Source organism: Heliangelus exortis, chromosome W, assembly GCF_036169615.1.
Source record: "Heliangelus exortis chromosome W, bHelExo1.hap1, whole genome shotgun sequence".
Taxonomy (NCBI): Eukaryota; Metazoa; Chordata; class Aves; order Apodiformes; family Trochilidae; genus Heliangelus; species Heliangelus exortis.
In genome coordinates this window covers 6,210,300-6,235,634 of record NC_092453.1, presented here as the reverse complement: position 1 = coordinate 6,235,634, position 25,335 = coordinate 6,210,300, and the positions used below count along the sequence as shown (strand labels likewise).

Genomic DNA, 25,335 nt, shown 5'->3' with positions numbered 1-25,335 from the left:
TACTCTGGGTATGATCTGGATCCGAGAGCAGTGCTGCCCCAAACAAACCTCTCAAAACCACAGGGACCCTGCCCTGTGCTCCCTGTCTCCTTCGAGCCACAGCATCTGCCAGCACCAGCGAGCTCCCCAGGCAGGCTGAGAGCTGTCCCTGGCGGGAAGGCAGCAGAGTCCCTGCCCCAGCACACAGCCCCTGGGCTGCAGGACCCTGCTCTGAAGGACAGCCCTGGGCACCCCTGCCTGCACACACCCCCTCAGCCCCTGCAGCCATCCCCAGCAGAAGGCAGCCCCATGGCCTCTCCCTCTGACACTGCTCCAGGACAGCCCTGCTCTTCCAAACCTTTTCCTCCTGCCCACCAAAATCCTCCAGAAGGATCCCATCAGCTGTGGCCCAGCTTCACTGCCCTGCAGCCAGAGACTCACCATGGCAGAGGCTGGGAAGATTTCTCCCCCAGGAAGCTCTCAGCTCTCCTCCCAGCCCAGGCTGCCTTTCTCCTCTCTCTCCCTCCTCTCCCCTGCCCTGCTGCCTGCAGGCAGTGCCCTCATCCCTGCTGCACTCTGCAGAGGAGCTGCTCCTGCCCAGAGCTCTCTCTCTGCAGCACTCTCTGCTTGCCAGCAGCTCTCTCAGTCTCAGGAGCCCAGCCCAGCAGCACAGGATCAGCGCCAGACTTTGCCACTTGCTCACCTCTCTCGGGGCTCCCTCCAGCTCTCCCTGGGGCTCCCCAGGAACCCAATGGGACACACACTGAAGTCATCGCTCATGTTCCCTCCCTCCCTCCTTTCCAGCACAGCCACTTCCCCTCTAGAGACACAACCTCTGCTTCTCCCACTCTCCCACTGGACACCCAGGCAGTGCAAGGGGGAATCTCCTTTCCCTTCTCTTCCCATGCAAGCCAGAGGTGACACTGGAGGTGCCAGGGGTGGTCCCAGACATGTGTGGGTCCCCAGCTCCAGCCCCTCAATGTCCTTGTTGTTTTGAGGGACCCAGGACTGACCCCAGATTCGAGGTGCAGCCTCACCAGTGATGAGTACAGGGGAACAATCACCTCCCTGCTCCTGCTGCCCACAGTATTTCTGATGCAGCCCAGGATGCTTGTGGCCTTCTTGGACACCTAGTCACATTCTGGTCCACATCCAGTCTGCTGTCCATCAGCACCCCAGGTCCTTCTCTTCCAGGCAGCTTTCTGGCAACCCCTCCCCTTGTCTGTGGCATTTCCTGGGGTATTTTTGACCAAAATGCAGGACCTAACACTTGGCCTGCTACATCCTCAAACAGTTCAATTCAGTCGACCCAGGCTGTTCAGGTCCCTCTCTGGAACTTTTCTAGTCTCTGGCAGATCCACACTTTCACCCACCTTGGTGTCATCTGCAACGTGCCTGAGGGTGCACTCACGCTCTTGTCCAGATCATTGACAAAGAGGTTGAAGCAGAGCAGTCCCAGCACCCTGGGGAATACCACTGGTGAGCGGCCACCAGCTGGACTGAGCTCCACTCACCACAACTCTTTGGGCCCAGACATCAGCAAGGGTTTGACCCACTGAAGAGGCCACTGCTCTAGGCCAGATGTAGCCAGTTTCTCCAAAAGGATTTTGTGGACAAAGCCACTGAAATCTTTAGTGAAGTCAAGGTAGTCAACATCCTCCACCATTCCCTCATTCAATCAATAGTCACCTTGTCACAGAGGGAGATCGGTACAGCCAAGAAGTCCCTGCCTTTCATAAACCCATGCTGTCTGTCCCCCATCTCCTTGCTGTCCTGCACATGCTGTGTAATGGCACTCAGACCATCTGCTCCATCCCCTTCCCTGGCACTGGTCAAGCTGACAGGCCTGTATCTCCCTGGATCCTCCTTTTGGCCCTTCTTGTTGGTGGGGATGACAGCTGTCAGTCTCCAGTCTACTGACACCTCCCCAGTCAGCCAGGGCTGCTGATAAATGATTACAAGAGGCTTGGTGAGCACTTCTGCCAGCTCCCTCAGTACCTTTGTGTGGGTCCCATCTGGCCCCATAGACTTGTGTGTCTCTGGCTGGTGCAGGAGGTCACTGACCATCTCCCCTTGGATCATGGGGGCTCCATTCTGCTCCCTGTCCCTGTCTGCCAGCTTAGGGGACTGGGTACCCCAGGAACAACTGGTCCTATGGCTGAAGGCTGGGACAAAGAAGGCATTAAGTACCTCAGCCTTTTCCTCACCCTTGGTCACTGTTTCTTCCGTGCATCCAATAAAGAATGAGGATTCTCTTTCACCCTCCTTTTGTTGCTAATGTGTTCACAGAAACATTGTTTATGTTCTTCAATGGCAGCATCCAGATCAATTTCACACTGGGTTTGGCCATTGTAATTTTTTCCCTCTGTAGCCTCCTGACATCTTTTAAGTCTCCCTGAGTGTCTTGCTCCTTTTTCCAAAAGCCACAAATGCTCATTTTTTAGATGAGTCTTTACCACATCTCTCAATTCAGCCAGGCTGGGCATCTTTCGCCACCAGTTCATCTTACAGCACATGGGCCCTTCTGATCCTTCAGCTTTAAGAGTTTTTTCTTGAGCAATGTCCAGACTTGCTGAAATCCCTTTCCCTTCAGGACTGCCTCCCAAGGGATTCTCTCAACCAGACTCTGAAAGAGGCCAAAATTTGCCTGCCAAACCTCCAAGGTGACAGTTCTGCTGACCCTCCTCCTTACTTCTCCAGGGATCAGTTTTTTGATCAAGGCTGGATTTACAGGAGACCAGGCTTCCTTACAAGGGATGGGAAGAGCTTATCCCACAGAGGTAAAAGGGTTTTAGGACAGGACATAGCAGGGCTAATTAGCAGAGCTTTACACTAGGCATGTAGGGGGCCAGGGGTGAAAGTGGGGTCACTGGAGAGGAGCCTGAATGTGACATACCAGTACCTGGGGGAGAAGGGTGTGCAAGCAAGGGCTCCCAGTCCTGTGTCTTGCTGAAGGAGGAGAAGGGCACTGCATATGGCTGGGGGAACATGAGAGTTGGTGTGAGGTTGGGGGCTATGGAAATATTGGAGTATAATCAAGAGGAGATTTGGGCTTCTCCCAGACAAAAGGAGGCCAACTGAGGTGCATCTACACCAATGCACAGAGCATGGGCAACAAACAGGACAAGATGGAAGCCATTGCACAGCAGGACAGCTGTGATGTAGTTGTCATCACAGAAATGTGGAGGGATGACTGTCAGAGCTGGAACGCTTCAGTGAATGGATAGAAGCTCTTCAGAAGAGATAGGAAAGGAAGGAGAGGTGGTGGTGTGGCTCTGAATGTCTGGGAATGTTTTGACTGCATGGAGCTTGATTCCAGGGATGACAAAGTTGAGTGTTTATGGGTAAGGAAGAAGGGGAAGGCAAGTAAGGGAGATCTTCTATTTGGAGTCTGTTACAGACCCCCCCAACCAGGACGAAGAGTCAGATGACCCCCCCATCACCTGATAGATAGAGGAGGGAACATGATACCAAAAGATGAGGAAATGATTGGAGTGCTTAATAACTTCTTTGCCTCAGTCTTTAGTAGCAGGGACAGTTATATTCAGGGAATTCAACTCCCTAGGCTAGGAGACAGGGACCAAGAGCAGGGAGATTCCTCCATAATCCAGAAGGAGATGGTCAGTGTCCTGCTGCACCATGAGGACGTGCATAAATGTATGGGATGGGATGGGATGCACCCAAGAGTGCTGAAAAAGCTGGTGGCAGTGCTTGCCAAGCCACTTTCCATCATCGATCAGCAGTCCTGGATCACTGGAGAGACATCAGAAGGCTGGAAATCTGATGATGTAATCCCCATATATAAGAAGGCACAGAAGGATGATAGGGGAAACTACAGAGCTTTCAGTGTGACCTCAGTCCCAGGGAGGTTGATGGAGCAGATCATCCTGGTTGAATGGCCATGCTCAAAGAGTTGTGGTCAATGGAGTTTAATTCAGCTGGCTGCAGGTCACGAGTGGTATGTCCAGGGATTCAGTATGACTGCATTTTTTCAGGAGGTATCTGTAAGCGATAATTTCCCAGACATTTGGTAAGTAGTGGTAAACATTTTTGAATTTGACCTTCATCACTTGCACAAAGAACAATTATTATCATGTAATTAGAGATCATAATCCTAGGATGAGCTCGACAAACTGGTTTCAATGCTGAATGCACAAGATATTGACAAATTGTAGGGCTCTTTTTCATATCCTGTGGCAACGCTACCCGCTCATACCTCCCCATAGGAACTTGACAGTTTACAGAAGGAACCAAAATTGCAAAATGTTTACAGTCATCTTCATGCAAATAAATGGTAAAGAAACAATCTTAAAGACCAACGATATAACATGGCCAATTTTGAAGAAAAGCAACATGAGAGTAGAAACCAGAACCCTGGTCTACTGTCCTCTACTGCTCTACCAACTCCTCTGCTGCTCTTCTCCAGGACATTGGGCTGACCTGGTGTCTGGAGAACAGGACTTATGAGGAGAGGCTGAGGGAACTGGGGCTGTTAAGCTTAGAGAAGAGGAGGCTGAGGGGAGACCTCATGGCTCTCTAAAACTACCTCAAAGGAGGTGGTAGTGAGACAGACGCTGGCCTCTTCTCTTTTGTGACCAGTGATAGGACAAGAGGAAATGGGGTAAAGCTACACCAGGGGAGGTTCAGGTTTGATATTAGGAAAAACTTCTTCGCAGAAAGAGTGGTTCAGCATTGGAACAGGCTGTCCAGGGAAGTGGTGGGGGCACCATCCCTAGAGGTGTTGAAAAGACAGGTAGAGGAAGAGCTACAGGGGGTGGTTTATTGGGTAGGGGTTGTAGGGTGGACAGCTGGACTTGACGATCTTACAGGTCTTTCCAACTTAGATGATTCTGTGATTCTAGGGAGGGAGATCTCTATTATTTCATCATCACTGTGCCCAAGATGGCCTCCAACCATCACATCAACAACAAGTCCTTCTGTGCTGGCCAACACCAGGTTCATTGCGGTGTCTTCTCTAATTGGTTGCCTCACAAGATGTGTCAGGAAGGTCACTTTCACACGCTCCAGGAACCTCCAGAACTGTTCCCTCTCTGCTGTGCTGTATTTCCAGCACACATCTGGGAACGTGAAGTGAGAATAAGGTCTCAGCTATTGCAGTTATACTTCGTCTGCCTCTTCATACTTGATGGGTCCTCTAGAGCTATGTTGGATCCTCCTAATAGGAACGTTCATGTTTTGACATCCCAAAGATAGAAGAAATTTTTTTAAAAATCAACTAATGTAATTAGCAATAGGGAGAATGAAAAATCAGGAATTATGTCCCCTCCTAAAAAAAGAAAAAAGGAAAAATGTAATTTTAAATAATGTCCAGGAGATGACATCCAAAGAATGGAGATGTCTCCTGCACTGGTTTTTCATAAGAGAAATGGTGAGAACTGTAATTATTAACAGTCTGCAGGAGGTGGCACACGAAGTACAGAGGAGATGTTCATGCTGGCTGCAGGTCCCAGGTCAGTGCCACCGTCAGTGCCACAAAGCACAGCCCAGAGATGCCCTTGAGCAGGCTCCAGAGCTGAAAGACAGCAAAACAAGGAGAGAGGAAGGTGTGAGATCCAACAGCTCTAAGAACAGCTCTGAGACCAAACCAACCAACATGGTGACCAGCGACGCTTAAACCCATAGAGGGAATAATTAATTTGTTTTAACATGAGCTGATCAGATCTGTTGTTATTTCAGCACTTTGTGCCCCAGGTTGGGCCCAAATAAAGACTCTTGTGGTTGAACACCAGCCAGGCACTGAGAACAAAGCAGCTGTTTACTCTCACACAAACAGTGGGATGGAAGAAAATATAAGAATATTTATGGATGGAGCTAAAAATGTTTTAATTATTGAAGTAAGATACAATTAAATATATATACATATATTTTTTCAGAAATTCTAATGCTAGTTCTAGTAATTATATGACTAAAAAGAAATAATATGGAAACTGTTGCTTTACTATTCTCTGCTTGAAAAGAGGGAAACTCCTGCTGTGCCTGAGTGCAGCTGTTCTCTAAGGCAGATGAGTTTGCAGCTGGTGCAAAGGTTCTGTAACATCCAGCTGCAGCATGCAGACGACAAGTATGATGGGAGGAAAAGACACACAGGACATAGGAGGGACAGGGGCAATTTGCCACCTGAACCTTGCTACCACCACCATGTCACCACCACCTTGTCACCTCTGGCTGGCAGCTGGCACTCATTCAGCACTTCCATGTGGCACTGTGCTGCTGCTCCCCCACCCCAGAGCACTGCCTGGTGGGACAGCATGACATTTTATTGGCTGCAGCTGGAGACTCTTTTCAATTGGATTCCATGGCCCCCACCTACCCCTTTCCCCTCTTCACTCTCAGAGCCCCTGGGCAAATCCAGCGCTGTGGGGCCAGGGTTGGTGGGAGGCACAGAGGGCACGGCTGGCACCCGTGAGGCAGTGGGAGTGGGTGTCCCCCCTTTTTGTGTTGAGTTTTCTTCCAAAGCCAGGACATTTTGTCCATGCTGGGTGATTCCAAGAACGACCATTCCCTTTTTTTAGGGGGAAATGCAAAGTGCAGCCTGCAGGGCGTTCTTGATGGCAGTGCAGAAAGCAGCTGCCGTAGGAAAGAGAGGCTGCTGCGGGCTTTTGGAAAGGGACACTTGTCATGCATTGCTCCTCCTGCCCCTAAGGGAAGGTGTCCTGCAAACAGGGAAGGAACTGGCTTGCTGCCGGTGCCCCCATCCCCTCATTGTGTGGCAGGACAATCGCTGCCAGCGCTCGGGGTTCCCCGCAGAGACCCCGATGATGCTGGTGCCATGCGGGGTGGGTGGGTGGGGATGAAGTGGCAGTGTGGGGACAGGAGTGAGCTGAATGAGCAGCAGCTGCTGGATGGAGGGTAGAAGTGGTGGTGATGACAAGGGGGTGGTGACAAGGTGGGGGTGACAAGGTTGGGGTGAAAAGGTTGTGGAGGCAAATTATCCCAGACCCTTCCGAGGGAGCCAACGAGAGCAATGTTATTTTTGGGGAGGTGAGGAACAATGTTCTCCATGCAGTGCTGCATCTCAAAGGCTTTTCTTCACTGTCCAGGCCTCTTGAAGAGACACTCTGCACCAAGAAAAATTGAATATAAATTTCTAAACTGAAAACCAGTAAAATATAGCTATTCAAAAAGTTTTATTTGATTCTCTTTTTAATGTTCCTTCACACTGTTACCTTTCCATTTAGCTGTGCAAGTCTTGAACACAAAAAACATCACACGGTGACACATGGCTGCTCAGTGCTGTAATGGGCCCCATGCTGCCAGTGGGACTGAGTACATGATCCTCAGGTACTGAAAGGAGACTGAAAAAAAAATGTATTTAGAAGTTAAAGCCAAAACAAAAAACAAAATTATCATGAAGTATTGATTGGTTCCATTGGGTCCCGTTACTGACAAAGCCTTCCCATAGACATGTTAGAGAAGGTCACTTGAGGCCATGACTGCATGGAGGAAATATTCTGAAATTTGGCTCTGAAGCCAGAGATATTTATTTATTTGTTTGTTTATGCATTTATTTATTTATTTATTTATTTTATGGATTAGGCAGGCCAAACTCTGAACCCCAGGAAATGGGAAGGCAGCGCCATCCCTCACTTGTGGGTCAGGACTCTTCCTTGGGAGAGTAGAGTATGAAAATGAGTAATAAAGAAAAATTCTGGCATAACCTGACCTCCCAAAGAAGGGGAAAGAAAATCCAGAGCTTCAAGAAAAAATGACTCCTGGTAGACCTTGCTGTTTGAGATAGCTGCCATGTCTGAGGTGACAAAGCCCTTGGTCCTGTTGGGCTTTTCAGCCTTCCAGAGCCCTTGGCCACCTCTCCTGCAGGCTGCCCTACACTGTCCATGCCTGCAGCTCCTTCTTTAAACTACTTTAAAAAGGCTTTCAACTGAAGGACAAGGAGGGAGGAACTCAAGATGGCAATGATCACCCCACCATCACCACTACAACTGATCTGGGATTAAACCAGGCCTGCTGACCCCAGGAGTCCTGCCTGGACTTTCCCAGGAACTGGACTTCTCTGAAGCCTTGGTTTTGACATGAGAGTTATTGGGGGTGAGGGAAGAGGAACATGGTACCATTTTTCTCTATGTTTTTATATATTTAGTAATTTTTGCATTTTATCATTACTGTTTCATTAAAGCTGTGTAGTTTAGTTTCCAACCCATAAGTCTCTCTCCCTTATTCTCTCTCTTTTCTTTATCAGGGAGGGGAGGGGCATTAATAGAAATCATCTGTCATTCAGTTAATTGCCGGCCCAGCGTTAAACCCTGACAGATTTATTGGTGCCCAACGTGGGGCTTAAGGTAATTAGCTCGAGCCCAGTTGAAATTTCAAAAAATTTATATTAATAGTTTGAATTTTGACTTCAGTGGGAGGATACACAGATGGTTCCATTGAGTGGGAATCAAACTATTTTCTTTGGAAATTTCACAGGGTTGGAAATTAAACCAATCATGCTGTACCTTTGGTATTCAGGATATGTGATCTGTGGCTTTTTATCTGGGATTAGTGTTGCTCTGTGGTTCATTCGTGGAAAGAGCTGCTTACAAACCATAGTTGTGATATGGTCTTCAACAGTGTAGTACATGGTACAGTGTTTTTTCACACACCTAGGAGATACACATAGGATACACATTTCACACACAAAGGAAATATCCCTATATCCCTATAAAGTGGCAATAGACTGCCTGCAGGTCAAAGCACCCACGCTTGGAAAAGCTATCATGTATCTGAAAGAATTGGCTGTATGAGATGTGATCTATACCAATGATGAGACAGTAGATCCTTATCACATGCCATGCCCTAAGCCTGTGAGGCAAAGGTTTGTGCATGCTGCACCATCCCCATTTAACCATACACTATCAGTAATGTTATGGGTTCCTGGAGAAATGGAACCAACTGTGGGTGATGGGATTAAAACAGCACGAGAATATGAAGATGCTGTCATGGCTCCTCATGGGGCCTGGGTCTCAGCTGTAAAGGGAACAGCTGAGAAACTGCACCTACCCCATCACAAAGCCCTGGTGGTGCTGTCAAGAGCCCAGGCCTGGAACTGTCTGGGTCCATGTCACAGAATCATAGAATCATGGAATGGGTTGGGTTGGAAGGGTTAAAGATCATCTTGTTCCAACCCCCTGCATGAATGGGTAGGGACACCTCCCACCCAACTGAAGCCAACCCTGTCTCTGTTCCCAGGGAACTTGTAGGCAGCAGGTTCCAGGACTTGCCGGGTGATGGGCCCGGAAGAGGTGTGGTTTTCTGGAAGAGGCTCCAGAGCCAGGCGGACCGAAGTTAGCTCTCTGATACTGACCCGAACCAACACTAGCTCGATTGACTCTGTTCGCGAACCGAGCTCGCGCCCACGGCGAGATTCGTCTCACGTAACAGGAACTCACTAGAAATCTAGACACAGAGAGACAAAAAGCCATCTCACCTTCCTGCCCCTTTTCCCCAGCAATATTCAAGTTGTTCAAATGTGATTTTTTTCTAAAATTTTACATGTTTCACCTTGGTGCGGGGTGCTTCAGAGCTGCAGATCCACATCTGCCCCTCTGTGCTCCTCCATGGGCTGCAGGGGACAGCTGCCCTCTCCCCACAGACTGCAGGGGAACTTCTGTTCTGGCCCTTCCTTCAGTCACTGACCTTGGTGTCTTGTGGAGGGCTGGGAGCAGGCTTCCACCTCCTTCTCCATGGACATCTTGGGCATTTTCTGCCACAGATGTTCCATGGTTACCCAGGGCAGCTGCTGACTCCTGAGGGAGGTGCTCACCTGGTAATGGGAACTCAAGGTCTCCACACCTCTTCTATACCCCCAGGGTCACTGCACAGACCCCTGGTGTCCAGGCACCAGACCCTGCATCACAAAGCCCTGGTGGTGGCTATGGAGACGCCCAGGCCTGGAACTAACTGGGACTCTGTCACAGAACCATGGAATCATGGAATGGATTGGGTTGGAAGGGTTAAAGATCATCTAGTTCCAACCCAACCCATTCCATGATTCCATGATTCCACTCAACTGAAGCCAACCCTCTCCCTGTCCCCATGGAACTCCCTTCTTAATCCCATCCACGGAATCACCTTCAGTCAGCAGTAGTGTCTCTTGGAGCTACTCGAGGATGAGCTTCCTGTGCTCCTCCTGCTGCATGATCCTACAGATCACTACCATGAGCCTCCAGATCATTCTGAATCACAGAATACCTCAGGCTGGAAGAGACCCCTGAGCATCTCCTTGTTTGAGTGTCCTGCTCAAGGAAGGATGAACCAGATGAGGTTGCTAAAGGGCTTCCCCAGTGTGGCTTCACTCACAAAGGGGGTGAAAGTGACTTTTGTGCCACCCCACATGGGGAGTATAGACAGGAAAAAGTGTTGGCACAAGTTTTGGACACTGAGGTACTTTCACATCCTTCCAGGAGGACTTTGGATCACTGATAGCACTGTGACCCTCATGATCTCACCCACTACATCACCCACCTCTTCAATCCAGATATCACCAGTCTGGCTACAACAGGACAATGGTAGAGCATGGCAAAGGGCTTGATAAAGGCCAGGTGCACCCCATGCCTTTCTGTTGGGAAACGGCAAGGAAAACTCGTGCAACCAATATGGTTGATAAACAAGCTTCAACTTTATTGCGCAGTAACTTTCACTTATATAGTATTTCTGTGACCACACCCCCGCCACCACACCACAACATAACGTTTTATTGGACACCCGGTGTGTTTACCTGTAGCACAGCGAATCCCTGGTGCAGGTAGCACAGAATTATGGGCCGATCTAATTGGCCCCTCAAACATGGGGTAGGGCACGGCAAAGGGGTCACACCCACTACCTTTTCAGGAACATTCAGGAACATTCTCCAACACCTTTCTGTCCCCTGCCCACTCTGCTTCAGCAATCCCCTCTTTGTCCTTCACCTGCCTGGAGCAGGCTGGACCCCATCACTGTCCCAGGGACTGAGGTCATAGAATCACAGAATCATCGAATGTTGGAAGGGACCTCTACAGATGGTCCAACCCCTCTGCCAAAGCAGGAACACCTAAGGATGTGTTGAAATTTTCCAGTGAATGAGACTCCCCAAGTTCTTTGGAGAGACTGTTCCAGTATTACCACAGCCTCACAGTCAAAAAGTTTCTGCTCATGTTGAGGTGGAACTTCTTATGTTGTAGCTTAAACACATTGTTCCACTGAAAAGAGTTTCGCCCCTTCCTTTTGACGCCCACCCCTCAGATATTTATGAACATTCATAACATCCCTTCCTCAACCTTCTTTTCTCAAAGCTAAACAGCTCCAACTGTCACAGTTATTCTTTGTATGAAAGATGTTCAAGACTTGGATTGGATGTTGGGAAAAAGTTCTTTACATTGAGGGCAGCGGATAAAAGAGAAGAAGATGCCCAAGGGGGTGATTGTAGCCTCATCCCTGAAGACATTCATGGTGAGGGTTGAGGAGGTCTGAAAAAAACATGTGTAGTAGAGACTGGAACTGCTAACTGCAAGGGGGTTGGATTAGATGACCTTTAGAGGTCCCTTCAAACCCAAATGAATTTGTGATTCTATGATTCTATGATGATATGAACTTGGAACACCTCAGTTACCATGGAGAGTGACGAGACTTCTCCTAAGATGGGGTTTGGAGGACCCAATCCCATGGCCAATCTTCAGAGATTGATGGGCAAAGCCTCAGTGCTGTGGAGACTGTGGGCAGCAGAGGAGTATCCTGGGGGTGCCTGAAGGGGGGTTTGAGCATGGTGGAGCTTTTCTTCAGAGTGGGAAACAGCTTGGGCAAGAAAGAAAGGCCCAAAGTGCAGCTGGGGATGGCTGGAGTGGAGAGCAGAAGAAAGAAATGTCACTGCAAGGGCCATGCTGGGGAACACCACAGCCCCCAGAAGGAGCCTGGATCAGCCCAAGGCTCTGTGTGCCAAGGCAGAGGCAGGGAGGACACAGAAATGTCAGGAGAGGAAGGGGACAGCAAGGTGGGGCAGGCAGGTGAAGGAGCAGAGCCTGCAGGGCAAGAGGCACAGGGGATGGGACAGCCCAGGACAGACTGTGCTGGAGATGAGAGAGGGCAAAGGTGTGGAAAAGCTGGAGGCACACTTGCCAGAGCCAAGCTCTCCACGCCTTTGCTGCTGGCTCTTGTCTCTGTCCCTGATGGCCATGGGGAGACAAGTGGAGCTTCCAGCAGCACTGGGGCTCAGGGCCTCCTTGTCCATGTGCAGGAGGCTGGGAGGTGCCGGGCCATAGTCCTGCCCTTGGCATTGCCCATCTCAGGGCTCTGGGGCTCAGGGCTGGGCCCTTTGCAGTCCTGACACACAGCCAGGCCATTTTCTTAGTACCGAGATTCCAGATTCAAATGACCCCTTTTGTTTATCACTGCTTTGATATGAAAAAGTTGACCACTAGTGCTTGCCCCTGACCCCCTGATCCTGCCTCTGTAGCATTCATCACACAGAGATTCTGTTCCTCCCTACACAGTCAGCCAGCAGTAGTCAGAGATCCATCCATAGAGATGAAGGAAGGTCTGATAGTGAGTGTGTGTCTATGCTAGGAAAAGAAGATATGGATATGGTCTTTGATTTTCCAGACAAGTTTCCTGGAATTAAGAGATGTATTTAAGAATATCTTATCTTCCTTGATTTCTCTTTTTTTTTTTTTTTTTTTTTTTTTTTATGACAGAGCAGTATCCCCAGAGGCAGCAGATATCCAACTGCAGCTCCATCAGCCAGTTCCTCCTCCTGGCATTTGCAGACAGGCGGGAGCTGCAGCTCTTGCACTTCTGGCTCTTCCTGGGCATCTACCTTGCTGCCCTCCTGGGCAACGGCCTCATCATCACCACCATCGCCTGTGACCACCACCTCCACACCCCCATGTACTTCTTCCTCCTTAACCTCTCCCTCCTCGACCTGGGATCCATCTCCACCACTCTGCCCAAAGCCATGGCCCATTCCCTCTGGGACAACACGAACATCTCCTACAACAGATGTGCTGCACAGCTCTTCTTCTTTGTCTTCTTCATCACAGCTGAGTTTTCTCTCCTGACCATCATGTCCTACGACCGCTACGTGGCCATCTGCAAAACCCTGCACTACGGGACCCTCCTGGGCAGCAGAGCTTGTGTCCACATGGCAGCAGCTGCCTGGGGCACTGAGTTCCTCTATTGTCTGCTGCACACAGCCAATACATTTTCCCTGCCTCTCTGCCAGGGCAATGCCCTGGACCAGTTCTTCTGTGAAATCCCCCAGATCCTCAAGCTCTCCTGTTCACACTCCCACCTCAGGGAACTTGGGCTTATTGTGTTTAGTGTCTTTTTAGTATTTCTCTGTTTTCTTTACATTTTTATGTCCTATATGGAGATCTTCAGGGCTGTTCGGAGGATCACCTCTGAGCAGGGAAGGCACAAAGCCTTTTCCACGTGCCTCCCTCACCTGGCTGTGGTCTCCCTGTTCATCAGTACAGTTATGTTTGCCCACCTGAAGCCCCCCTCCACCTCCTCCCCATCCGTAGACCTGGTGGTGGCACTTCTGTACTCGGTGGTTCCTCCAGCAGTGAACCCCCTCATCTACAGCATGAGGAACCAGGAGCTCAAGGGTGCTGTGGGGAAAAAGATGACAGAGTTGCTTTCATAAGTAATGAAATCCCTGTTTCTTAAGCATATCATTGATAATGTATCTCAAATAATTCATAATGTGTCTCAGGTTCAGTCTGCCTTCAGGGACTTCTGGTGGTAAAGGCTTTTGTTTTTTTTTTATCTGTGATAAAGCTGTGTATAAATGAATCTCATTGCTGGTACCATTTCCAGTTCTGTATCTTCCTTTCTGGTGTTAAAGAGAGGCTGCTGGAAAGGTTTTTTTAATGAAGATCTTTTTTCTCTGTGCAATGAAATAAATAAAGGACTTAGCAGTGACTTCTTTACCTTATGTCCTTTTTCTTAGATTCCTCCTGTGTAAGGGTTGTATCCAGCTAGACCTGGAATCCTCTACGAAAGACTTTTTAAAGCAACGTGTTTCTGTCACTCTGACCCTCGTGACTTGATAAGAGGGGCTTCCTCAGTCTTTTCCCTGATCCCTGAACAAATTACTCCAACCTCTTCCTGGCTTCATTTCCACTGTGTTCTACAAATCATTGCCTCAGATCTCCATCTCAGCCACTCTAATTTTTACCCCTACACGTCCCTTCCACAAAGTAACAGACAAATCCTTGACATTGGATCCTATTCAGTCAAGCTTAATATTTAAACTTTAATATTAATATCACTTTTTCCTGGTACTGTTATCACATGACAAAGGCCAGGATGACTGGGTCAGAAGTCCATGTTTGTGTTGAAGAGATATCAGATGATGGAACAGATCCTCCTGGAAGCCATATCAAAATTTATGGGGCAGAGGGAAGTGATATGAGGAAGCCAAAACAGCTTCACAAAAGGCAAACTGAGCCTCACCAACCTCCTGGCCTTCTGCCATGGAGTAATTGCAGCAGTGGAGAAAGGAAGAGGTGCATACGTCTTTTACCAAGACTTGATATGATCCCCTACTGTAGTGAAATGAGGCAACCAGGTGGCACTAATTGCCAGGTATTGGGCATGATCTTGTGTTAAGCCCACCTGTGCCTGATTAGGGCGGGCCCTTACTGTGCATGAGCAGGATTAGGGGGCCAATAAAGCTCACACCTGAGGAAGCTAGAGGGGAGGCCACTTTTGGAGCAGTAGTGCTGCTTCAGGCTGGTCGGCCCTGAGAGCATTAGACGCAGAGCACTATTCGTGAGTTTCTCCTGGAACACCTGCTTGGACTTTGGAGGGCCGTGTCCTAAAAGAGGTTCGTCTTGCTACACCCTACAACATTCTCATTACTAAATTGGAGGGAGATGTATTTGATGGATGGACAGTTGGATGAACAAGGAAGTGGCTGGATGACCTCATGCAGACAGTTATGGTTAGAGGATCAGTGCCCAGGGAGATGCTATTAATGAAGGATGTCCCTTCTGATTGTGAAGGTACCTTATAAATAGTAGTGGATGTCCCTAGTACTAATTAACATCTTCATCAGTGATAGGGACTGTGGGATCAAGTGATTCCTCAGCAAGTTTGCAGATGGCACCAAGCTCAGTGGCACATTTGATTCACCTGAGGGGAGGGATGACAACCAGAGGAACCTAGACAGGTTTGAGGAGTAAGTCTGTGCAAACCTCATGAAGTGTAGGGTCCTGCACCTGGGAGGAGGAAATCCCCACTGTCAGTAAAGACTGGGAGATAATGGACTGAGAGGAGCCCTGCAGAGAACAACTTGGGGATCCTACTGGGTCAAAACTTTTATGACAGGGTAACCCACCTAGCTGATCAAGGGAAGACAGTGGATGTAATATTTCTGGACTTCAGGAAGACTTTTGGTACTGTCTCTCATAGCATCCTCCTGGATAAAATGTCCATCATACAGCTGGACAACCGTGCTATGTGATGGGTGAGCAACTGGCTCACAGGTGGAGCACAAAGAGTGACAGTGAATGGGGTCACATGCTCCTCCTCAAGACATTCAAGCACTGCAGCAGGTCTCCCAGAGAGCTTTTGTCATCTCCATCCCTAAAGATTTTCGAGCCCCAAATATTAAACCCTGAGAAACCTTCCCTTGCCCCAAACAAACCCATATGAGACCAGGAGGTTGGCCTAGAGACCTCCTGATGATCAGCCCTCTGATCTTCTTTGTGGCCTCCTCTGGACTTGTTCTAACAGCTCAAGGTCCTTTTTATGCTTGGGGCTCCAGAACTGGACCCAGCACTGCAGTGGGGTCTCACCAGAGAGGAGCAGAGGAGCAGAATCTCCTCCCCTGACCTGCTGTCCACGCTGCTTTTTTTGTAGCTTAGGACATGCTTGGCTTCCTGGGCTGCCAGCACACCCTCCAGCTGGTGCTGAGCTTCTCATCAACCAGCACCTCCAAGTCCTCCTCCTCCTCAGGGCTGCTCTCAATCCATGCTCTGCCAGCCTGTATTTGTGCTGGGGATTGCCCCAGCAAAGGTGCAGGACCTTGTGCTTGTCCTTGTTGAACCTCATGAAGTTTTCATGGGCCCACCTCTCCAACCTGTCCCTTTGTCTGGACAGTCTGTGTCTGAAAAGGTGACTTTAGAAATGGTCACTGTATCACCACCACCAGGAAAAACTCTTTCTTGAGGCTTTGACCTTGGTTTGCTCCTCATCCCATCTTGGGGTAGCCAGGAGGTGGTGTACATTTTCTGACATTATTGATCTTCACACCCCAATGTCCCCAGGATGAGTCCTGACCCACAAGTGAGGGATGGGCTCTGCCTTCCCATTGCCTGAGGTTCAGAGATTCGACTCACTGCTACAAAAAAAATAATAAATAAAAGCCACTTTTTGAGATCCTTTGCCTCCCTGCAATCATGGCCTCCAGTGTTCTGCTATAACAAGGCCATGGGGAGACTCTGACAGCAATGGTCCTCAAGTGGGGCCAATCAATGCTTCAAGGTACTTTCAGGTTCCATTCTGACTTCTGGAGCAGTTTGTTCATTCATCTCTCAGACCCTGAGGCTCATGGAAATATAGAGAGCACCAAAGGGCCATGGATCTCCATGGGATATTCTTCACATCTTTAAGACTTGTAGAGCTAATTGGAGAGATTTTCCCACTGTAGTTAAGAGCAACATTTCATACTGTGATTAAGGAAAATGGTTTGTGGGAGTTTATTTTTAATATTTTTTCACATCATCTCATGATTTTCAGTTTAGAGAAGAGGTGACAGAAGTTCGCTGAGGTCTGACACTGGGTGGGAAACTTTACTTCTCACCTCCCCAGCCCCAATATTCTTTTCCTGTTCCACCTGGGACTTCCATCCCTGGTCCTTGCATCAGACTTCTCCTCTACTCTCTGCAGCTGGAGGTTACAGCTCCACTGCACCATCTCCCACTGTTGTGGAATGTTAGAGAGGTTTGGAGAATGTTGGAGAATATTCCTGAATGTTCTCGAAGAGATAGGGGGTGCGACCCCTTTACTATGCCCAACCCCATGTTTGGGAGGCCAATAAGATTGGCCCATACTCCGGTGCTACCTGCACCAGGGATTCGCTGTGCTACAGGTAAACACACCGGGTGTCCAATAAAACGTTATGTTGGTGGCTGGGGTGTGGTCACGGAAGCACTATATAAGCGAAAGTTGCTGCGCAATAAACCAGAAGTTCGTTTATCAACCATATTGGTTGCACGCATTTTCTTTGCCGCTCCCGCAACTGGCGCCTGAACCGTGCTACAGGCCCTGAACAATCAGAAAGTCTGAAGAGCCTTGAAAAAGTCTGAAAAGTTTCGAAATCAACAGGCAAATCCTGCGGAAGACCGATCTTCACTAGGGAAGCCTTGTGGAGGACCGAACCATCGATAGCACCAATCACAGCTCGGCAGGTAAAACCGCTGAAACCAAATAACTTGGCTGGGAACGGGGCTCCAAGAAAGCATCGAAAAAGCAACGTTTCGGATGGCAATAAATTCCTCTCGACGCAGGTGTAGAGAGGTGATTTGCAACTGAAAGAAAAATGAACGAGTTCGTTTGCTGCTAGGGAAGGGCTACCGGTTTTTAGTCATAAAAAGTTGTAAAAAGCCCACAAAAGCTCGTATAAAAAGCCCATAAAAGGCTCAGATTAAGGCTGCACCAAAATAATAAAGGGATAGTTAAGCGCGCAGAAAATAGAGAACGAAGTAGCCCTAGACTTTCTATATTTCTATTCTATTCTAGACCTTTTTTATTAGTTTCTTACAGAAACGTGCCATAAAAGATGAGGATTTTAGAAAAGATCCGGCGGCACTTGTAGCATACGGCCGCACATATCAGTTTTTACTGACCCTGCTAACTTATTTGATGAGAAAGAATAGAAAAGCTTAGGAGATATTTTGTAGTATAAGGTAATAGAAGAGGATAAGACAGCTCGTAAGTTAATGAAACCGTGGCATACAATGATTACTTGCTTGCACCGTTATCAGACAGAGAAGAAAATCACCGCTGTAGCTTCGGCAACCTTAAAAGGGCAGCCGATCCCAGATTTGCATCAGTTGGTAGTTGATTACGATCCCTGTCCCCCAACGGGAGACGAAATAGTTGTACAGCTTGCTCAAAATTTCCAGTGAAGTTCCGACGCAACCCGCTGCCCCCTCCCCCCCCTCCCTCTGATGTGGCCTGTGCCGGCCATCTTGAGCCATGTGGCTCGGGATGTGCGGACGGGATGGAAGTGACCGCTTGCAGAGCCGGAAGCGGACTGAATCAGAGTCCGGAAACCCTATGTCCCGCATCATCCGGCGAGGGTGGCTCCAGGGCTGGTCCCGACCTCCATTGGGCCCTGCCTTTGGCCCCACCCCTACGCCGTACGTCATCCGTACGTCACCCCCCTACCCCCCCCCCCCCCCCCCCGCCACAAGCAGCCGCTTTTCAGAAATAAAAGCCTGCTGCACGGCACTACCGCACCTTAACAATTAATTGATCACAAATGCATGAGCAGGCCCTTAATAATAAAATTATGATTTTTCCTCAGTTTTAGATACCCTGCCACAAGTTTTCCCAATCATATATACAAAAGCTAATCACAGAAATGTGGAGTTGGAGTATCACTATTTAAATTAGAAATTGCTAACACAATTAAGAGCTACTGTAAATGAATGTGAGTTGCATGGTGAACCAGTTAAGTAAATGATAAGTTATATCTGGGGCTCAGGACTGTTGCTCCCAGAGGATATAAAAGGAATTATGAGAATGATCATGACTCAATCACCTTTACTGTTATGGCGAGCCCACTGGCAAACATTATGTCACAGATTCGTAGAAATTCCTAGAGAACAAAATGACCCTCTGTATGGGATAACAATAAATCAATTTATGGGTTGTGGACAATATGCTAATTTTGAGGCACAAGCAAGATTAGGCCCACATATAATAAGAGAGTTTATGAGATTTGCAAGAGAAGCTATAAGTAAAGTTAGAACTATATCAGTTGTCCCATCTTATATGTCAATTAAGCAAGGCAGAGGTGAGCCATTCTCACAGTTTGTAGATAAATTCACTGATGCCATCAACCAGGCTTGTGTACCAAATCAAATGAAAACTACATTGCTCCGTCAGTGTATCCTAGACAGTAGCAATACTCCCAAGAAAAATATAATATTCTCCATGCAATCAGAAGCATCAATTGAGGAGATGCTGGAACAGTTATCTAGAGTACCAGTAGGGACTCAGGCAATGTTAATTGAGGAAATACAAGATGTAGGGAAAGGTATGGTGCAAGCCCAGCAGCAAGCTCTTGCAGCCCAACAACAAGCCTTTTTAGCCCAACAGCAAGCCCACCAGCAAGCTCTCACAATCCAGCACCAAGCCTTAGCAGCCTTAGCCCCGTTACGTCCTGCCGACGCCAGACAGCTGCAACGATCAACCGACAAATGTTTTTGCTGTGGACACAATGGACATCTTCGAAGGCATTGTCACAAGGCCACAGTCTGGTGTCAACACTGTAATACGAACATTCATGCTACCGAACTCTGCAGATACCAGGGAAACGGATCGAGGAGCGCGAGGAGCCACGGCGCAAAGACCCCAACTGCGGCCCTAGTGTGGACCCTTTCGAACAACAGCAACCAGCCACTTCCACTCCCTTCCAACAATCAGCCACCTCCACCTACCTCCAGCAATCATCCACCCGCACTTCCTTTCAGCAACCAGCCATCCCTACCTCCCTTCGACAACCAGCCAATTTCCACTTCCCTTCAACAACAACTCCAGCCACCCACCTCCCTCCAACCAGCAACCAGTGGAAGCCTCGGGCTGGACCTGGCAACCGCAGTAGATGTGACTCGCAGTGACATCAAGCCCCAAAAGATCCCTACGGGTATCACCGATCCAGTGAAATATCAAGAAAAACCATGTGGAGCCCTTTTATTAGGACAGTGATGTAAACACTTTAAAAATACAAAAATTTGTCTCTTGAATCAATTTTTTTTCTTTCTCCCTGCTATGTTGCAACATTTTGTCAATTAACATATGTTTACCTCACCATATGCCTGACATACACCTGAAAGATAAGAATACTTATCAGGTCGTCTCCTGGTGCATGATGGAAACAATGAAGGTAGCAGGACACCCAAAAAGACTAAAAGATAAGGATGACTCATCTCCGGGAAGTCGGGAAATCTGTATGTATCAGGGCCTTATGCAAAAAAGGGACCCCTTTTCTTTTCCTGTATAAAAATCGCCCCAGAAGAACCGAAGACGCAGCAGCTCAGAGCAGCCAGCAGCTCGGAGGAGCCAGCAGCTCAGAAGGACACGTGGAAGCCAGCTCCTGTGACTACAAACTCCAGCCAGCTCGGCGCAAAAAGGCGGCAAGCAGCTTTGAAGGCCCAAGCGGAAAGCGGCGAGGCGGCTTTCTTCTGGACCCCCCCCCTCTCTCGCCACTTCGGCTTCAGCTACGGGACAGAGAAGCGGCAGGAGCGACAGACCCTACGCACCTGACTACAGCCAGAGGCCGAGGCCGGGGGACGGTGATAACATCTTAATTACCTTCCTTCTTTTCTCTTCTTAACGACTCTTCTCTCCAAAGTAACTAATTGTATAAATCCTAAATAAATCCTTTTAACTTGTTTAAATCATAAAGCCTGGTTATTTTTGTAAATTCACGCGTCGTCTATGAGTAGTGGCTGAAATTTCCTCGCAAACAAAATATAAATAATAACTCGGATCGTAACAGACAGTCATCTGCTGGACTTAAGAGTTTGTTTGTCTTGCCAGGAGTAATAGACAGTGACCATACTAGAAAAATTTGTATTGTAGCTATGACTTGGACACCACCTATGGTAATTCTAAAAGGAACTCGAATTGCCCAGCTAGTCCTGACACAACAATTAACTGATGCAGCATCTGTCTCTTCGATTCATCACCATCATGCCCACAAACGTACAGGCCCTTGTTGGTCGAGACATCCTAAGTCAGATCGGAGCACGCCTGATCACAAGAGACCATTTTTATTGGCAGTCACTCCTTGGGCTTTCCCGATCCCATTGACATGGTTATCATCACAGCCAATATGGATCGAGCAGTGGCCGCTGAAGCGAGAAAGCCTCAGACAAGCACACATCTTAGTACAAGAACAGCTAGAGCAAGGGCATATACAACCGTCAACTAGCCCTTGGAATACTCCAATCTTCATAATTAAAAAGAAGTCTGACAGGTACCGTTAACTACATGATTTACGTGCAGTTAATTCCCAGATGGAAGCAATGGGAGCTTTTCAGCCCAGAACGCCTTACCCTGCGATGCTTCCAGAGCATTGGCATCTACTTATAGTAGACCTAAAAGACTGCTTCTTCATCATACACATATACCCACAAGACACAAAGCAATTTGCATTTACACTCCCAGCCCTTAACAGAGAAGCCCCTGCCTCACGATTTGAGTGGGTAGTGCTCCCACAGGGCATGGAAAACAGCCCAACTTTGTGTCAACTGTTTGTAGATGCAGCATTATTGCCAGTGCAGCAAGCATGGCCAGATGCCTTAATTTATCATTACATGGATGACATCCTAATAGCACAACAAGACCCATTTACTGAGCAGCAAGAGCATTTTTTAACACAACAGCTAAGTCACCAGAGACTCCAAATAGCACCTGAAAAGATACAACGTACACCACCATGGAAGTACCTAGGATGGCATATCACTGAGTCACAAGTTAGACCTCAAAAAGCTGCTCTCCATTTGACTCTTAACACCTTACATGATGTACAACGATTCCTAGGTGATGTTCAATGGTTACGCCTTGTGATCGGTATAACAAACGATCGCCTAGAACCGTTACGACCACTTCTTAAAGGCACCGATCCTGCCTCCCCTGTTACTCTTTCAACAGCTCAACAACAGGCCATAACTGAAATTGGCCTGACAATATCTCAGCGCTCCGTGGATCGCCGTGACGTGAACTTACCCATAGACTTAACCATCCTTACGGGTAAACAACATTTACTCGGAGCTCTCACGCAGTCCAAAAAGAAAAAGGGGGAGACTAGGTCTGCTGATATCCGTCTTAGAATGGATCTTCGGACCACTACAGCCAAAAACTACAATCCAAAAAAAGACTGAGGTGTTGGCCCTTCTAATTTGTAAAGGCCGAACCCGTATTATACAAATTACTGGAGATAAACCTAGCACAATTTATCTTCCAATGAAGCAAGGAGAGTTGGACTGGTATTTGCAGCACTCTCCAGACCTACAGTCAAGTCTCCTAGAAGCACCGCAAGCCATTGATCTCTCTCCGTTGCGATCTACTGTGTTAAAGTGGATGTCCCTGCATGAATGGATTCCTGTTCCAAAACGATCTGAGGAACCCCTTCAAGATGCACTAACGGTCTTTACCGATGCAGGAAAATGTTCACAACGAGCCGCAGTGACTTGGCAAGATAAGGAGCAATGTTGCCATGAACTCCTGTCCTCACAAGAGGACGATACCCTACAGACTCTAGAGTTGGCAGCCATTGTTTGCACCTTTTCACGCTGGCTGAATGTACGTCTTAATGTTGTCTCAGATTCTCTATATGCTGTGGGAGTTGTACAGCGAATTGAGGACGCTGAAGCCGCCCAAAAGGAAGCAGTCTTCGAGAAATAACGAGTTAAAACATAAAATGCAAGGCACTATAAGAAAGCTTAGCATTAGGAAAATACGGAGGTAATAAATTGTCTGAGAGAACAGGACAGGTTGACAGAAAAGAACACTAAAACCATGAAATAACATAAAATTTGGCATCAGTAGCCTCAGAAGTTTTAGGATGAGCCAAGGTCACTAAGACCCTGCCAAATGCACAAGGAAACTATCCAAATTAGGAAAAATTTATGGAAAGGACACCAGTTCAAGAGGATGAAATACAGGAACGACCCCAAAAGTCCTCCCCAAATTGAAGACCAACCCTCTAACTCTGCCTCAACTCCGCCTGTTATGAATATTAAAAGTAGATGTTGCAATATAATGAATATTCATAAAGTATATTGCAGTTGCTTGGCAAAACTGTATAAAAGCTGAATTGTGAGATTGCTGAATCGGAGCAGTTTGCCCAGGAAAACCTGGTTGCTCCCCGGCCGTTAATAAATACCTCCTGCTTAAAGGCTACAAACTTTGTCTCTGAGCAGTTACTCTGTCCGTGCCTTGTTTGGGGCATAAAATTGGCATCAACGCATATCTCAAAGATGTCGCGAACTGGCGATTAAATGACTTATTTCGTCAGCTGCAGACTGTCATCCAACAGAGAGATCAACCTTATGCTATCATTCATGCCAATGGTCTTATGGCCTAGGAGAAGGCAATGTATGAACAGACAGATTGGTTTCGCTATCCGTACCCATGGACGAATTTACTAAGGCAAGGAATGCGCATGCTACCTTCCACCAGAACGCCAGAGGACTGCACCGTCATTTCCAGATTTCCATGGATGAGGCCAGAGGCATTGTAAAAGCCTGCCCACAGTGTAACCAAAAGGGACTTGGTCTCGGACTCAGAGTTAATCCCCGAGGTCTTGGTCCAAATGAAAGATGGCAAGTGGATGTCACTCATGTACCAGAATTTGGAAGGCTTAAACATGTTCATGTTACTATTGATACTTATAGTCATTTTATCTGGGCTACAGCTCAGTCTGGTGAGAAAGCGTTGCAAGTGATGCGACATCTCATCCTTTGTTTCGCTGTCATGGGTGTGCCGGAGCAGATAAAGACTGATAGTAAACCGGCATATACTAGGGGCAAGTTAGCTCGATTTTTTCAACAGTGGGGAATCAGGCACATTACAGGCATTCCCCGCTCGCCAACAGGTCAAGCTATAGTAGAGAGGGCAAATCAAACATTAAAAGACTACCTGACGAAATTCACAGATTTACAAGACCCACAGGAGAGATTATTCAAAGACTCTATTTGTCTTGAATTATCTGTGTATATTCGGGGACCAAAAGTTAGCGCCAGCATATATTCATGGGACAATAGCCTAACAAGCTGACCCTTCAGAAGCCCCACTGTATGTGACCTACAGAGATCCCACCACGGGTATATGGCAAGGACCAGCAGAGGTTAAATATTTAGGCAAAAGTCACGTGTGTTTCCACCCTTACAGGTACCTTGTAGGTTCCCAGCAAGCGGACTCAGCCAGCACCTGCTCCGCCGAATTTGAAAGCATTGTCTCAAGAGCAGAGACAGCTGTATTAAGTGCTCAACATGCTCGAAGATAGAAACTGCCGTGTTGACTTCATCATAGGTTTCATTGTCGTTTTAAACTTTGATTGTTTTGCCTTCCTGAACTTCGACCCTTGACAGAATGTCTGGGTTATCCTTGCGCGTCAGCTTAACACCACTTCCTTTTGTGCCAGTCTGGCGAAACCAAAAAAAAAAAAAAAAACCAAAACAAAAAAAAACAAAAAAAAACCCAAAAAACCACCCCAATCGCCTTTTGTTACGTATTTAGTTGGTGTACCAGCCTCTGAAGAGACGTGGCCAATGTTTCAAGCAGCAATGAACCACACACAAGTGCAATTTCACACCGAGAGTCTATGTTCCACCAAGGCCAGTCTAGTTGCGTGCTTAAGTGACTACGACACTTGGGTTAGTCGTCTGCCCGCTGGGCCCGATCCCCAAGAATTAAGCCTTGTAGACTCTCTAAATGCCACTTATTGTCTCTGGATGAGTAGCTTGTCCACTGATTGCACAGAAGTCATGGGGAGACAATGTGTTACTACCAATGTTTTCCCAATGGGCAATTTCAGCCAATGGTGCAACTATAGCCTCCGTGGTGCTATTAACCCATCGCCTGGGACACGGCTTCCTAGGAAATTACCATCAGGGTACTTTTTAATTTGCGGAGATTGGGCATGGTTAGGTATACCATCCCGTCCCATTGGAGGGCCTTGCACCATTGATCAACTGAGCTTAGCTTTGCCTCATGCACACCCAAACAGTACCCATCGTGTGCGGTGGAAGCGAGGCCTGGCCCAAATACTAGCGCAGGGATGTGATGATGATGTTACCCTTTGGTACAAATGGCAGGTGATCGTTACTTCTATTTTTTGCCGGGTGCAGCTGCCGCTCGTGCACATCAGAACCTGAAGAAGTTGAGTTGTTAGGTGGTAAAGTATGCTAGTGATACCAGCAAGGTATTATCTGAATTAGCTGATGATTTCTCTTCTGTACAACATGCAGTATTAGAGAATAGAGCTGCTATTGATTTTTCGCTTTTAGCTCATGGCCATGGTTGTGAAGATTTTGACGGTATGTGTTGTATGAACTTGAGTGATCACTCTAAATCGATACATAAGTAGATACAACAGTTAGTAGAACATACTCAAAATAT

At 47.7% G+C, this 25,335-nt stretch overlaps 3 protein-coding genes across 3 annotated transcripts in view; 2 read left to right on the top strand and 1 right to left on the bottom strand.

Annotated features, from left to right (window-relative positions):
- The window catches only part of LOC139789283 (zinc finger protein 501-like), a 508,475-nt gene that overhangs the window by 14,528 nt on the left and 468,612 nt on the right, over window positions 1-25,335 (top strand). The window lies entirely within an intron of this gene.
- Window positions 1-25,335, bottom strand: part of LOC139789285 (zinc finger protein 501-like) — a 373,834-nt gene that overhangs the window by 316,248 nt on the left and 32,251 nt on the right.
- On the top strand, window positions 12,659-13,615 carry LOC139789169 (olfactory receptor 14J1-like). The gene has a single exon (XM_071729689.1). The coding sequence runs from the start codon at window positions 12,659-12,661 to the stop codon at window positions 13,613-13,615; it is 957 nt and encodes a 318-aa protein (XP_071585790.1).